Source organism: Sinohyriopsis cumingii, chromosome 6 (assembly GCF_028554795.1).
Source record: "Sinohyriopsis cumingii isolate HCF-2022 chromosome 6, ASM2855479v2, whole genome shotgun sequence".
In the NCBI taxonomy this organism is placed as follows: Eukaryota; Metazoa; Mollusca; class Bivalvia; order Unionida; family Unionidae; genus Sinohyriopsis; species Sinohyriopsis cumingii.
Genome location: NC_142966.1, coordinates 54,954,666 through 54,968,958, shown reverse-complemented (window position 1 = coordinate 54,968,958; position 14,293 = coordinate 54,954,666). Strand labels below are relative to the sequence as shown.

Below are 14,293 nucleotides of genomic sequence, written 5' to 3'. Positions count from 1 at the left end.
TAACCATTGTTTCACAAGGTTATTATATATGTATCAAACACAGGTTCTGGTCAAGCTCCTAGTGTAATTACCTGGGAACAATGTTAACCTGACCGTACTGATTCTACGTTAACATCTTCATTTTCCAAACAGTCAAGCACTTATTGAACGCACATGTATTGGCTTCGTGTTTTTTATTAATTTTTACTGTTGCTGCCATTTGGTTTGGTCTTTTATGCTTCATTTGTTTCGTTTTGTTTTATTGTTGGGGTTTTTCTATGTATAGTCTTCAATATTAAAGTAGTTTGCTTGAAATTTTTTCCATTTGAAAGTAAATGTATATTTTCAAAAAATATGTAATAAGTTTGTGCCACGCACTAATGACTGTTGTTTAATGCAATCATTCATTTGCACATATATCTGAGAAGTTATTCTGGTGATTTGTTCACTTATTTTGTAAATGTAATGTATGATACATATGGTCAACACATTTTACATGATAGGAATTTATGTAAGGCCAATATGATGAAATCTCATTCGTGAATTGGTTACCATGTCAGGTTTTCCGAAACATACATACATACATACATACATACATACATACATACATACATACATACATACATACATACATACATACATACATACATGATTTTTTCCAAAGTAAAGAAGTTGTATTTACGGATTTGAACTTTATTTTTCTTAATAATTTAAATGTTTTGTTTTGTTCTCACAGTTGGGAGCCGAATCACATTTGCCTACGAACACGTATTTAATATATATAGATTGACATACCTAAGACAGTTACAAACCAAGGAGATAACAAGCACATATTAGACAAACAACTTCTAACTTATCCTCAAATAGTTATGTTGTGAGTAAAGCGAAACGCTATCAGGTTTTGCATTTTAAAATCTGATCGTGCAAAACCAGTACACCATAACGCAAAATGATCGCACAGGAGCACTTCTCGAGATCGTGCCACCGCTGGATAGTATTCGGAAGCAGCTATATTTCAGTTTTAGTGGTTCTTGGACTTCTTTTTGGGTTTCCGCGGTTGTTTTCCATACTTTTAGATGTGTTCAGAGAGAGTCGAGCCAGTACAGGGGCTGTACATTCAATTATGATTGGAGTCTTCTATTGCACTGGTAAAGTTTTTCTGCATGTCTGCATGTTTATGTACATTATTGGCTATATATGTAAATGAAAATTTATATATTAAGAGTTAAATAGCGTTAAATATCTCATACAATTGATGTATAAGGTAACAAAATAGTTTTCAAGAATGCATCTATGTAACAACCTTTGTAACTGCATACACAGTGTACTAAGGTACTAGGACAATTTAAAAGCACCGTTGCAAAATGGGTTTGGATGTCACTTTTAACACGCTATCATTTGTATGATACTTAAGAATTAAAAGCTAAGTGCCTATCCCAAAGAAACACCGAAGCAACCAACTGTGGTTGGTCTGGATGTGTATCGAACCCGCAACCCTTTGATTACGAATCCGCTGCTCTACGAAGAGAGCCAAATAGGTTCCCCAATCTAACAATAAAACTTAAGTTAATAAAAACGTGAAAAAAATATAGTTAATAACAGATTTCAAGTTCTGCTACGAATTTCATCAGGTATTAGTATGAAGTATTTATTAGCTCGTGCCCTTCAGGAAAATTATAAAGTGAAAATAAGTTAAATTAAAGTGCTTTGTATAGGTGGCTGTCATGGGTAAAGACATTTAACTTACAACTGTTCGTCGTGTGTCAAACGAAATAATTATTGAGTGCATGGGATTTTCTGAAATGACTTCATTAGCATAATATTTCACAATAAAGGCTATGACAGTATGAAGCAAGCTATTCTGTCAGAGACATCCTGGTAATCGTGAATAGCAAATATTCGTCCAATGCAATCCATAGACTTACTTTAACATGTGCACTTTTAACAAATATATTGCGAATGGTCATGTATGTATGTCAGTCAATTCATCTATATGCCTTCGAATTATAATCTTAGTCCACAGCACTGGATCGAATTTTAGTATAGTAGGTATTTTATATCAAAAGGATGAGTAAAACACAACAAAGATTTCAATTCCAGCCCCGGGACAAAGATTTTGAGTCGGAGATCACATTTTCATAGTAATATGGGCTTTTCCTCGTAATTTCAAATTCATCTACACCAAATTAGAACGGCTGATAACATTTGATTTGATATTCTTTTAGATCACAGAGAAGCCATGGGGGTAGAGGAGTGAAAGATTTGTCGAAAAAGTACGAATATATCAGATGGCGTTCTTCACTGTATTCTTTTGTAGGTATTATAAATGGCCCCGTGACGACAAAAATCGGTCCACACAAGGCAGGATGTCTAGGAGGAGCTTTGGCGGGTCTGGGATGGATCATTTCTTTCTTCTCTACATCAATCCTATATTTGGATTTCTCCATTGGCGTATTTACAGGTGGGATTCATTCGGTATTTCAGAAAATATCAATACACACATAGCTCCAATATTAAAATAAGTTTAGTTCCAACAAAATTTTGTGTAAATATATTTTAATAATATCTGTATCAACTTTAGAGACGGCCTTAAAACATGTTATCAGTTTTAAAAATATATTCAACACTATAGCAAGAATAATGGAAGCGGTTTAGTATGGTCCTAAACACGTTTTGCTCTATTTTGTTCCAAATGAGGTAAACTGCAATTTGTCTGTCACAATATTAGCCAAAGGTTAAAACCAGAACTCCACTATGCTGCTAATATTTAAAATCCTTTAAGTTCCAACAAAGTTTAATGTAAATATATTTTTAACAGTATCTGTATCAACTATGGAGACAGCCTTTGAACCTACTACCGACTGAAAGATATATTAGGAAGAATGGAAGAGAGTTTTATGGTCCTTAACGCTTTTCGCTGTATTTTTATCAAATGAGGTCAACTGCATTTCTCTATCACCTTATTAGCCGAAGGTTACAAACAGAATTCCATTGGGCTGCTTCTTATGTCACTATCTGGAATTGGCGATTTTGTGCACGTGATAGTATTTACAGTGTGTGTCTGGTCCTTCGTGGATACGCCGAGGTGGTTAAGGTATGTTGTGTGGTCTTTCGTGGGCACGTGATAAGATTTACGATGAGGGTATAGTCCTTCGTGAACACGTGGTAGGATTCCCCACAATGTGCGTATCGTCCTTTGTGGGAAAATGATAGGTGCAACATGTTCCAAGTAAACCATTTCATTTTTTCCCAAATTAATCGTCTTTGTTTTATAAAATATATTTTGGTCCAAAACCACAGAAAACAAATAAGCGTGCTTAGCACATCTATACCTGTTGAAGACAAAGACCACGTGTTTCATTTGCACGAGATTTTCAACCACGTTTGTGCATACAGTAACTCACACATCGTTTTCCTCAACAACTGACAAGGAACGCAATGTTTCTGTCACAGGATTGCAATGTCTTACTGGGCCAACAGTAGGTAATTAAATGTATATTTCTTTGCAAGTTTTCGAAAACATTTTATCAAGGTGTTTTTGTCACAATAACCACAAACCTAATTCGTAGAAATATAAAAAGTATACTACAAATACATTTCCTTGAGGAGAGGCAAATGTAAGTAAATGCATAATGTGTTTTGTGGCAATAGTTTAAATTATTTCGGATAAGACAAGATACGAAAGGAAAAAATGTCGATATTCAAAATCACCCAACATAAGACGAAATGTTATAGCTGTTATTAGTATTATTAGTATGGTTGCTCTCCGTATTTGAGTCGTGTACGTAAAGTTAAGACGTACGTACAATCAATATCATTTATTGTTCATGATACACTAAGTAAGAAACGTTTGACGTTTATGTCTTATCAATAAACATTTGTTTTCTTTACTGACAGGTTTGGGTTTATCCTTTGTCTACATCAGTAGCGTATTGGTGGTGAATCATCATTTTCAGAACAAATCTGGACTTGTCGTCCTCTCTATTCTAGCCACATCCAATGGAATCGGGGCTCTTATTTACCCGTACATCTTTACCTACTGTGTTGACCAATTTGGAATACGGGGAACATTTCTACTGATAGGGGGAGTTCTCCTCAACAGTATTCCGATGTCGTTTCTCTGGCAAATACCAAAGAATCGAGAGAAAAAGGACTCATCTAGTTACGATGTTGGAAAAACAGACGTACGGAAAGGAAGGAAACATATTTTTGCTCAAATATCTATATTGTGGACAAATAAGATATTTCTAATGTACACTTTAGGATTCGTGTGCCTCGTAGCGCCCAGCTTCGGTTTTATTGGTGTATTTTCTGACATAATTATAAGCAAAGGATTCTCAAACGACCAAGTCAACACAGCCTTTTTAATATTCAATATTTCCAATATTTTTGGAAGACTTTTGCCAGGTATCCTAAAGCTGTTTCCTTTTATAAGTGCCTTGTCAATTATGTGCTTCGTCGCCTTGGTTGCATCCACTGCCTTTACTGTTCTAAGTTTGGTAGATGGTTTTGTTATCTATATGACCTTATGTTCGTTAATAGGATTAACGGTTGGAGCTACGGTGGCGTCCGTGTCTGTAATCACGCTTAGAATTGTGGGATCAGAAAATTTAACATCTGGAATAGGAATTCAGTTGACAATTAGTGGAGTGGGACTCTTCTTGACAGGGCCAGTGAATGGTATGTCCATCAAAAGTGTTCAAATAGTTATTCAATTATCTTCATTTCTTATAAAAAAAAGAAACTTAAAGGTATAGTTCTAGACTTTCCTATTAATTTAAATTTTAAGTTTGCAATGTTAGTTATTGTACATTTTGAACCTTTAATGAAAAGAAAAATAGTAGCTAAGATAGTTGGCTACAGTGTACAGTCATCTTGCTTGTTAGTGTGGCAGTTAGTGAGTTATAGAGTAATTTCCCTTTGCCAAGCGCCACATCAAATAGGCACTTGCGACATCGAAACCGTCACCGAAACGACAGTGTTTAATATTTTATGTTCAGATTCAGATTTAAATATTCAATGTATTCAATGAAGCTAACGGCCATGTGTATCAGGCGACATTTACAGAATGAAAACAAAACATAAAAGATTTTGAAACGTAAATCATCAGGTGATGGTAATGTACAATGAGATATGGAAGTTCTCCATCCATACATTGTAGATCGATTATCCGAACAACTCTGAAAAATATTATTAGATCGTGGAACCCGAATAAAGTGTATTTGCTTTCCATGATAAAGTTTTGAAAATTTTGCTTTTCTCTGAAGCATTCTAAAGATGTAATTAGCACTAACGTTGTCAAGTTGCAGGTTGCCGCAGATTAAATAAGCACTCACAACGTTATTACTTTTAATTCCGTAAGGAAAAATTACTACTATAGTATAGTCTACAATGATACATAGTTTCTCTCTATGTATGATATATACATGCCATGGACATATGATAGTTCTTTAGCTCTATTTTATTTTCCCTTGCTTTATGTACCACAGCCAACCATTGTTCTGTGAGAACATAGGTGTTGCGATGGCGTTACACTTTATATACAGAATGTGATATGTTCCAGTGTCATCTAGTTTTGTATCGTTAAGCAAACAGACCGCCTCTGAAATAAAAATCAATTCTATTTTATATCATGGTAAACTCTTTCAATTTAACAATGGATTAATAAACCCAGACATTCCCCTTCAAGTACATGAACTATTAAGTCAGAACTTTTGCTTGCTACTAAATGTATCTCAACGTTTATCAGCAGGTTCCATTCCATTCACTAGTCTTTCTACTCTGTTAATAATAATTAGTCGACGATATTAATGCTCCCATTATTAAACTGGTTGTCGCTCATTGTCATTGTTTTGTTTCTTACCAGGTTTTATCAAGGACATGACGGGGTCGTACAGATTTGCGATTTGGTGTTCGGCTGGCAGTCTTGCTGCCTCCACTCTGTTGTTTTTGTTTGCACTGGTCTGGAAATGGAGGTCAGGACATGAAAAGAGAGAGGATCGAAAATATACAACAGAAAATACTGATGCTGAAACTTTGGAATTCATACAAAAACGATGAAAGTCAGCTCCTATTTTCCATGTAAGAACTCTGTGTGTGTGTGTGTGCGTGCGTGCGTGCGTGCGTGCCTGACTGCCTGCGTGTGTGTGTGTGTGTGTGTGTGATGTCTGCAGTGACAGTTAATAGTGACATCATTCCGCAGAGACGTAGAATTATGTCCCACCCAGTTGCATTATTCTTACACCAGGTCGGCCAGTCCTAGCACTAACCTCTTAATGCTGACCGCCAAGCGAGGCAGCAACTAGTACCATTTTTATAAGTCTGTGGTATGATTCGTCCGGGGTTCTAACCCACGACCTCGCCGCATCAGAGGTGGATTCTCTAACAACTAGGCCACCGAAGCGGCCCAAAGAACTGCTTAAAAGAAGATATCAGAACAAAAATAAATTAGTAAGCATATCTGTATTCAAAGTTTTCTTGTGTGCATATTAAGCTTTTGAAATGTCATCATTTTTTAAATGTTGATTAAATTTGTTGCTTCTGCTAAATGGGCATGTCACAGTTACAACACCTAGATCTTCTATAATATTTAAATCCATTCGTCTCTTAAAGTTGCCCTTGTTCATGCTCTACAATCAGGAAAGAAACGACAAAACCAAAAGTGTGTCCAGTTGTCAGGAATACCCTTTCGTGCATATCAGAAATTAAATTCATCAAAATATATTAACAAAGCCGTGGACAAGTGAGAATAAAAAACGGTCTTAGTGTCATATTGCGTTACTTACTTAAGGAGACGCAACTGCTGATGAAATTTCATAATTAGCAAAAGCGGTAATTGAGGTATACGAACCTACTTGACTGAAAATTCAATCCTTATTTTAAAAGTAGCCACTAGGCAGCTACACGCGGTCGAAAAATGTTTTTCATGCCCAAATGGTAGAAGTTAGCTGTTAATAGGGAAATAAAAATGAGGTGTATTTTTTCAAATCATGCTCACGGGACAACTCTCTCTCTCTCTCTCTCTCTCTCTCTCTCTCTCTCTCTCTCTGGTTCTAGAAGCACACAAACATTTGTTCTGCTCTAACCGTCTTTATTCATGTCCTTAAACATGTATCTGCGATTTTTTTGAAACACCTCACTAGCCAAATTTAAGAGAAAAGGCAAATCAGTGAGTTCTAGGAAAAGAAGACTGAAGCAAATTAATACAATTTTACGACCCAAACAAAATTTTAAATAATGTTTATCCAATTCATTCTTTTAAAAGGTTTACTTAGTTTTCTTCTAAGACTACTATGCGTTTATGCTTTCTATTAGTAACTTTAAATTTTCCCTATTTTGTACCGTTGAAGCGATACTTTTCCATGACCTGTTAATTCAGTTTACCGTAAACTTCACAGAATATCATTTGTAATATGATAATCAATTTTAATTCCTCTCTGTGCATACTTCTTTTCTCATTACAACTTTTTTATCATAGACCAATTAGTGGATAAATAAAAGAATGAATGAATATTTGAAAGAATGGGTAAATAAATGATCCACTTAAAAATGAAGAACGAATGAATTAATTAAATGTATTGATGGGTTCGTCCTTAAATTAATGAATGCATAACTAATAGGAAACAAGATGTTAACCAAATGAACAAATCAATTCAGCCGATTTTTTCGGTCATTAAATGAATGGAAGGAAACGGAAAAAACTAATCAACAAATCATGACGGTATCACAATACTACATATTTTGTAATATGAAAAATATACAAAATTTTAGCCAGAATCTCCAGATAATCCCCAAAAGTATAATATGGTATTACTGATCTTTTAATCAATGTTTCTGGACAAAGTGTAACATGGTATTACTGATCCTTTAATCAATGTTTCTAGACAAAGTGTAACATGGTATTAGTGATCTTTTAATCAATGTTTCTGGACAAAGTGTAACATGGTATTACTGATCTTTTAATCAATGTTTCTGGACAAAGTGTAACATGGTATTACTGATCCTTTAATCAATATTTCTAGACAAAATGTAACATGGTATTACTGATCTTTTAATCAATGTTTCTGGACAAAGTGTAACATGGTATTACTGATATTTTAATCATTGTTTCTGGACAAAGTGTCCATGTATTTTGTCTGAACCTAAAGGGAAGTATGAAATGTTTTGAGGCCCATTAACCATTTCCTATATACAAAACTGCTGATAACTGTTCTCCCATAACAATAGTATACATAATTTGAAAGCAAACAGAATAGAATTTCCTTATTTATATGTAGATGTAACTAGCTGCATGTGCATCGCAATCGACGAAGATCTAAATGTATTGCTTAAGTCACTGTAATGCTTGCACAATGCAGCGCGCATAGGGCGCAAATCTGTTATTCGCTTAGAGGGAATGTTGATTACATGCCACATTTTTTTCATGTGATCAGATAAATAACATTTGATGTTGCCCATTTAGTATCTGCTACGCATATTTGATTTAATTTAATTGTTTTTTAAGTTTAAAATCTTTTTATTTTTAATTTCATTACATGTCAAAATAATGTAGTTTTGTTTACTAGGAACTAGATATTTTTCAGAAAATAGTTTGACCTTGACTCTTCAGTTGTAAACACCTAAAGCTGAACTAGTTCCCGACCTTGATTTAGAAATCAGTGAGGGAAGTAAACAACTTTTTATTTCTTTATTCTCGAAGTAAAATGATTAGTTTTTATCAAGGTCATAATGGGGCTACCTGATTTTTGATACGTAAACAGCCTCCATTTTGCAATTCTGGGCTTTCCGAAATTACGCATTAGTTATTTTTAATACTGAGGCTTAAAGAAAGATCTCTCACTTGGGCTTCTAAACAATGGGAAGTAAAGTTGTTTCTTTTGTTGTGTCATTTTGGAGTTATAGTTTAATTTTTATTCAAATTATTTGGATTCAAAAGGATTAATTTATTTTCCTGGAAATGTTTTGAGTGCTTATACAGAATTCGTGGGAAAAGACATTTATTTAAATTGAATTCGGAAATTCAAACACCGGAATATTATTTTGTGTGGTTCACAAAGACCTGTAAACAGCAGCACTATACTGATTAGAGTATACGTCATCGTTTTCCATTTTGGATTTTTCGACGGGACTAAAACTTGAATTCATAAGAACATTTCATTACTAGGATTTCTAAAATTTAATTCGTGGATTATTCTTGGATTATTTTTGGATTTGATTCTTAAAACCGTAAGTTCTTAATTTTTCATACTTACATTGTTTTTTTTTCCAGGGAAATAAATTACTTGTTAACTTTTTCAAAGCATCTTGTTTTCACTCTTTCTTTTGTTGCTGTTTATTCGAACCTAAACAAGTGACCTAAAAGTATCAGAATGCATATTAAAAGTTTATTTCGTATTATTACTGTTGAAAGAAGTATTTTCATTAATAAAAGGACAGTGCGAACATCTATGTCTATTACATTTAGTTGATGATTCCCTTTTATATGATGATTTTCTAGTTTAAAATTAATTTGGAAATCTTTACGATTTTTTAGTCCTTTTATAAGCAAGTGTGGGTTTGCTTTCGTGTAGCGATTTAACACTTACTTTACATGATAATTTTAATAAATCCCAATATTTCTCAATAAATAATAAAGTCAAGATTTCACTTGTTCCTTAAAAGGTGCCAAACGTAATTAAAAGTTATTAAAGAATTAATATGTTTTATTGTTCTTCAAACAAAACTATTTATGATCAATTACTGTCAACAAAAGTTATAATACGGGGGAAGGTTTTGTTTATTTTAATATGGTTGATATTTCATAGTATAACAAAAATATTCATTCATCTAAATTTTCAGTTGTACGTTACAATGAATATGCTCTCTTTCAAGTTTAGGCACCATTGATTTAATGCGATTGAACATTATACAAAAATATCCTAAATCTAACCATCTCATAGAATATGTTGATCAATAAAAAATTAATATTTTTATAAGATTCCATTACAGATTAAGAAATATCGGCAAGGATAATCTTATTTCAATTTATGGTAATATTTCTGTAGCTTACTTCTAAATCCAATATGTGTTTCAACACAAATCTCACCACAAGAAAGTTGCTGGTCTTTTAACATACCACGTTTTCTTTATGACGAGATTTCAATTTCGGCTTTGACTTTACATGTACAGTAGAACAAAATCACTTTATTGAGGAATATGAGACATTTAAATTACAATTAAATGGTTATAGATTTCCAGTTCAGTGATCTCGACTTCCTACAGAAATTTAGGATTATTTCTGGTTCGGAAATTAAAAAGTTGACTAGTTTCCGAGTAATAATATCCTACTAGCTAATGCTAGTGACAGAGAGCGTGATAGTTAATTAATAAATTAAATATTCTCATCATAAATACAAACGTTTAAGCTAAACATTTTTTACATCACACGATCAAGACTTCCAACTATGAGATATTTCTAACAATGTTTCGTTCTTTATAAATGTTAACTATATAACAAAGAACTGTGTAAGCCATTGACTTTCTTTCTTGTCATCTTCTCCTTGTGGATTCCGATCTGAAACATGTAAGCACTGAAGGTTTCAGTCGTTAGAAGTTAGTAAACAATTGATGGATATTACATCATTGCTATTTTCATCAATACCTAACAGCCTGTTAAAATAATGATGTTATTTCATCTACATGAATAATAACATTATACGATTTTAGACCTCTGTTTAAGTGAAAATAGCGTTTTATGAACCAGTAAATGTTGTATCGACTGAACCGAAAGCAATGACTGTGACCACAGTCCGACTGTCGCGATAATATTTTCTTTTATTCTACCTAAGACTAAATTATATAAACGAAAATACACTATAAGAAGCAATGTGACTGAATTTATGCTGTATTCCAAACTAAATACACAAGTGCACATTCATCAGTACACAACAGCAACATTATTAATGAGCACATAACTCCACCCAGATAAATTTGAACTTACTCGCTAGACATCACTTTGGAAAGAAAATGGCGTTTTGGTCTTCTTAAAAATTGAAATTTAGAATCATATTGTGAATGAATGAGCATTGCAACAACTTTTCCATTATGTCTAGAATGAATAAAGTTTCATATAGATCATTGCAACAACTTTTCCATTTAGTCTAGAATGGATAGATTTTGGTATTTTTGTCGATTCTGGTAAATTTTGAATTAATCTCTGGATTGATCTGTGTCAGATTTCGTGATTAAGGACTGAACTCATACGTGCAGATTATACATGAAATGCATCGCTTTTAAGTAGCCAAGGAGAAGCGTGTTGATATCTGCAAGTGTGTTTCTGTTCTGTCATTGAATATTTGAAATCATAATGTGGGGGAAAATATGAAGTCTTTCAATTGCAAATATCAAAAGGACGCTGTGGAATATAATGTTAATTTCATTTTGAGTGCAGTCCGGTGGATGTGATTGCACTTGGAATATAGTCCAAATTACAGTACAATTTCGAAATGTGTAATCAAGCTTTAGAACCCATGACATGGCTCATGTAATTCGGATTTGCAGAACTAAGAAAGAACATTATGATGAGATTCAGCATGTAAAACTGTAGGTATATTTTTTCATTCTTATTACCAACTAAAGAAGACACGTTTATGCCTTGTCACTTGCATGTTATTTGTAGGGACCCAACAATTTTATGACCTGTCTTGCCTCTATCGCTAGCCTAAATCCGGAATATTGTATCAAAAACATTAACGCGGAATATTGCAAAGCAGCTGGTATATGGCAGTCCATGAAACATCTGCTTTAGTTCATTCAGAAACAAATTTAATCAACCAAACCGTAAAGCGTCTACAACATGAGTGTACATGATTTGTTTACAAAGTAGTTCCAAATACACTATTGGGTACACGTGTCGTGCACGTAAGTGCAATATGAAGATGTGCAGTATCGTAAAATATTGCACGATTCTGATAATGTAAAGTTAAAATAAACAAATATGAGCATATAATAATATATAGAAAAGCAGTCCAGTCAATAATGTGAAGAAAAAACTAAAGGATAGAAAGTGAAAACAATATGTAAACGTGAACGTGTCTATAATATGGGTGGAGAACCATTCGGGCTTTATTGTGTTTATATGTGTCTTCTTTTGGAGGCACCGAAACCCTGATTGCTGTATCTTAAAGTTTGAAAATCTCTTTAATGTTGGCTTGTCCCAAAAATAATGCTTCATCGTCTCTATCTTTCAGGCACTTGAGTGACTCTACTTTCGGTCATTGAGCTGCGTGGAGATGCAAATAATTATCTTCTGATATATTAAGCATCTATTTTACACATATATCACAAATAAAAATTCCATTTCATGAACAGAGTAGAACCTTAAAATTATAAGTATATTTTAAACAGTAACTGTTTAAGATTTTGCTACATGTCTTTAATCATATTGCCTCTATAATAAAAAGTATACGATTGTAAGGTTAAATAGGTACGTTATTTACACAGGTTCTTTTATGTCCTACATCGTGTGCCATGTATTGCAGTTTTGTTTAAAATAGTAGAGTAAGGATGCGTTGGGGAGAGATGATTTTACTGTGTGGTCAATCTTTAACTGGGTTGTGGTCCCTCCAGACGGAGATAGCGATGTTATTCGGGAATTGACAATTTACATTCTTCATTAGGCACCCCTGTAATAATACGACCCTTACAATGTATTTTTATATCCATGTATTTATCAAGCAAAACAAAATACGGCATTCCTTCGAGTGCAGACAAACTCACATTTCCGGCAAAATACATCAAATACAAGTTACACATGGAACGTATGGTGTCATACGGTATTTCAGTTACAGAGCAGACATAATGTCACACTACTAAAACATACGTTTTAAAATGGCGACCTACTGCTAAACTCCCCTTTTGGCCTGTAAATCTTTGATCCAATTTAACAAACGATTCCCGGATAGAAGTGTTTCTTGACGTATTTAAAGAGATTCTATTAACCTGTATAGTAATTGCCATGTTCCTATTTGTAACAACTTATTATCAGTTAAAGACATCGGCATACATCAAGTATGCTATAGTTTGAATATACCTCCCCATTTGTTTGTAAACCCACCCCCTACCGATTTCAATCACATAAATCTTTAATGTGATAAAATGTGCACAGAACTTCATTCAGTTCTATCATTCATTGATATTTCTAACCTGACTGTGACTAGATGGCCCTAATAATATCATCCTCTGTGCTTTTCATGATTAACTGACTTTCGATACGAACACGGTGCCAAATGGTACACTATGTGCAATTCACCGCTTGTTTAATCCACGGGAAAGGCAAATTTGTAGTGATCATTCTTTTCCTTTGTTTGATTCGACATTGTAAATATCGGAAGCAGACGACATAGTATTTTCCTTTAATAAGGATGCATGTTTAGTCGTGCAGTTACCGCTTTGCAGAAAATGGACTTGCCCAGGAACTGAAAATGACTTGCGAGAATAGTCGTTTTTTTTAACACTTGCAAACTTCCGTTTAGAGTGAAACGCCCAGACGCTAACAGTGTTAGCCCCCAAACCCCACCCAACCACCCCCTAGACATAATCAGGTTTGAAATTATAGATCAATAAATGAACTGATTAAGTTATGTGCGTCTTTTATCTCATTTTTGCTTTTGTCTTTTAAATCGGAAGGGGGTACAAACAAACGGGGAAGTATATTCAGACTAAAGTGTCTTTATCACATGCTCACGGAATTTGTATTCATTGATGACTAAAATATGAAGAGACCAAATAATCTGCATGACGTTGAACACGGCTCATATAAGAAAATTGGACACTTTTTGTTTAAAAACTGTTGCTTAGTCGTTTTGTTGAATTAGATTATGTTTTTAATTTCTCCATCTAGATTGTATTTTCTCTTACCCAGAGCAAGAATTGTCATAAATATTTCTCTGAATTTTTTAATGTTGCATGTAAATATTATAATGTATGTTAGAGAATTTTAATACGTACTTAAAGGAGATTCGAACTCAGATCCGGTGTTAATGACACCCATTTTACTAGTCCTCCGTACTCGCGAATACTCCAAAGCTTTGCAGAAAAACATTATTAAAATTTAGGTGGAGGTGATGGTGTAATTTGTAAATTGATTGAACGAAGACAAGGCTCAAGAGGGGATTAAATCATTTTATTCGTCTATTTCATTCCTGTATTGTGGGGGATGAACGTATCCTAGAGATCAGAATAACATGTTGTTCCCATCACGTTATCTCATAACAGTCTTTTAATAATAGTCTTCATATTTGATTGAAAAATGATTTGACACAGCTTGGTCCTTCAT

The 14,293-nt window shown here is 33.8% G+C and overlaps 1 protein-coding gene across 1 annotated transcript; it reads left to right on the top strand.

The window, feature by feature from the left end:
• The first annotated feature begins 928 nt into the window (after positions 1 to 928).
• Positions 929 to 5,303, top strand: LOC149796964 (monocarboxylate transporter 2-like). The gene is made up of 4 exons (XM_089960672.1): positions 929 to 1,127; positions 2,297 to 2,440; positions 3,877 to 4,163; positions 5,247 to 5,303. Exons 1-4 carry the CDS (start codon positions 929 to 931, stop codon positions 5,301 to 5,303), a joined length of 687 nt encoding a protein of 228 aa, XP_089816798.1.
• Positions 5,304 to 14,293: the final 8,990 nt, after the last annotated feature.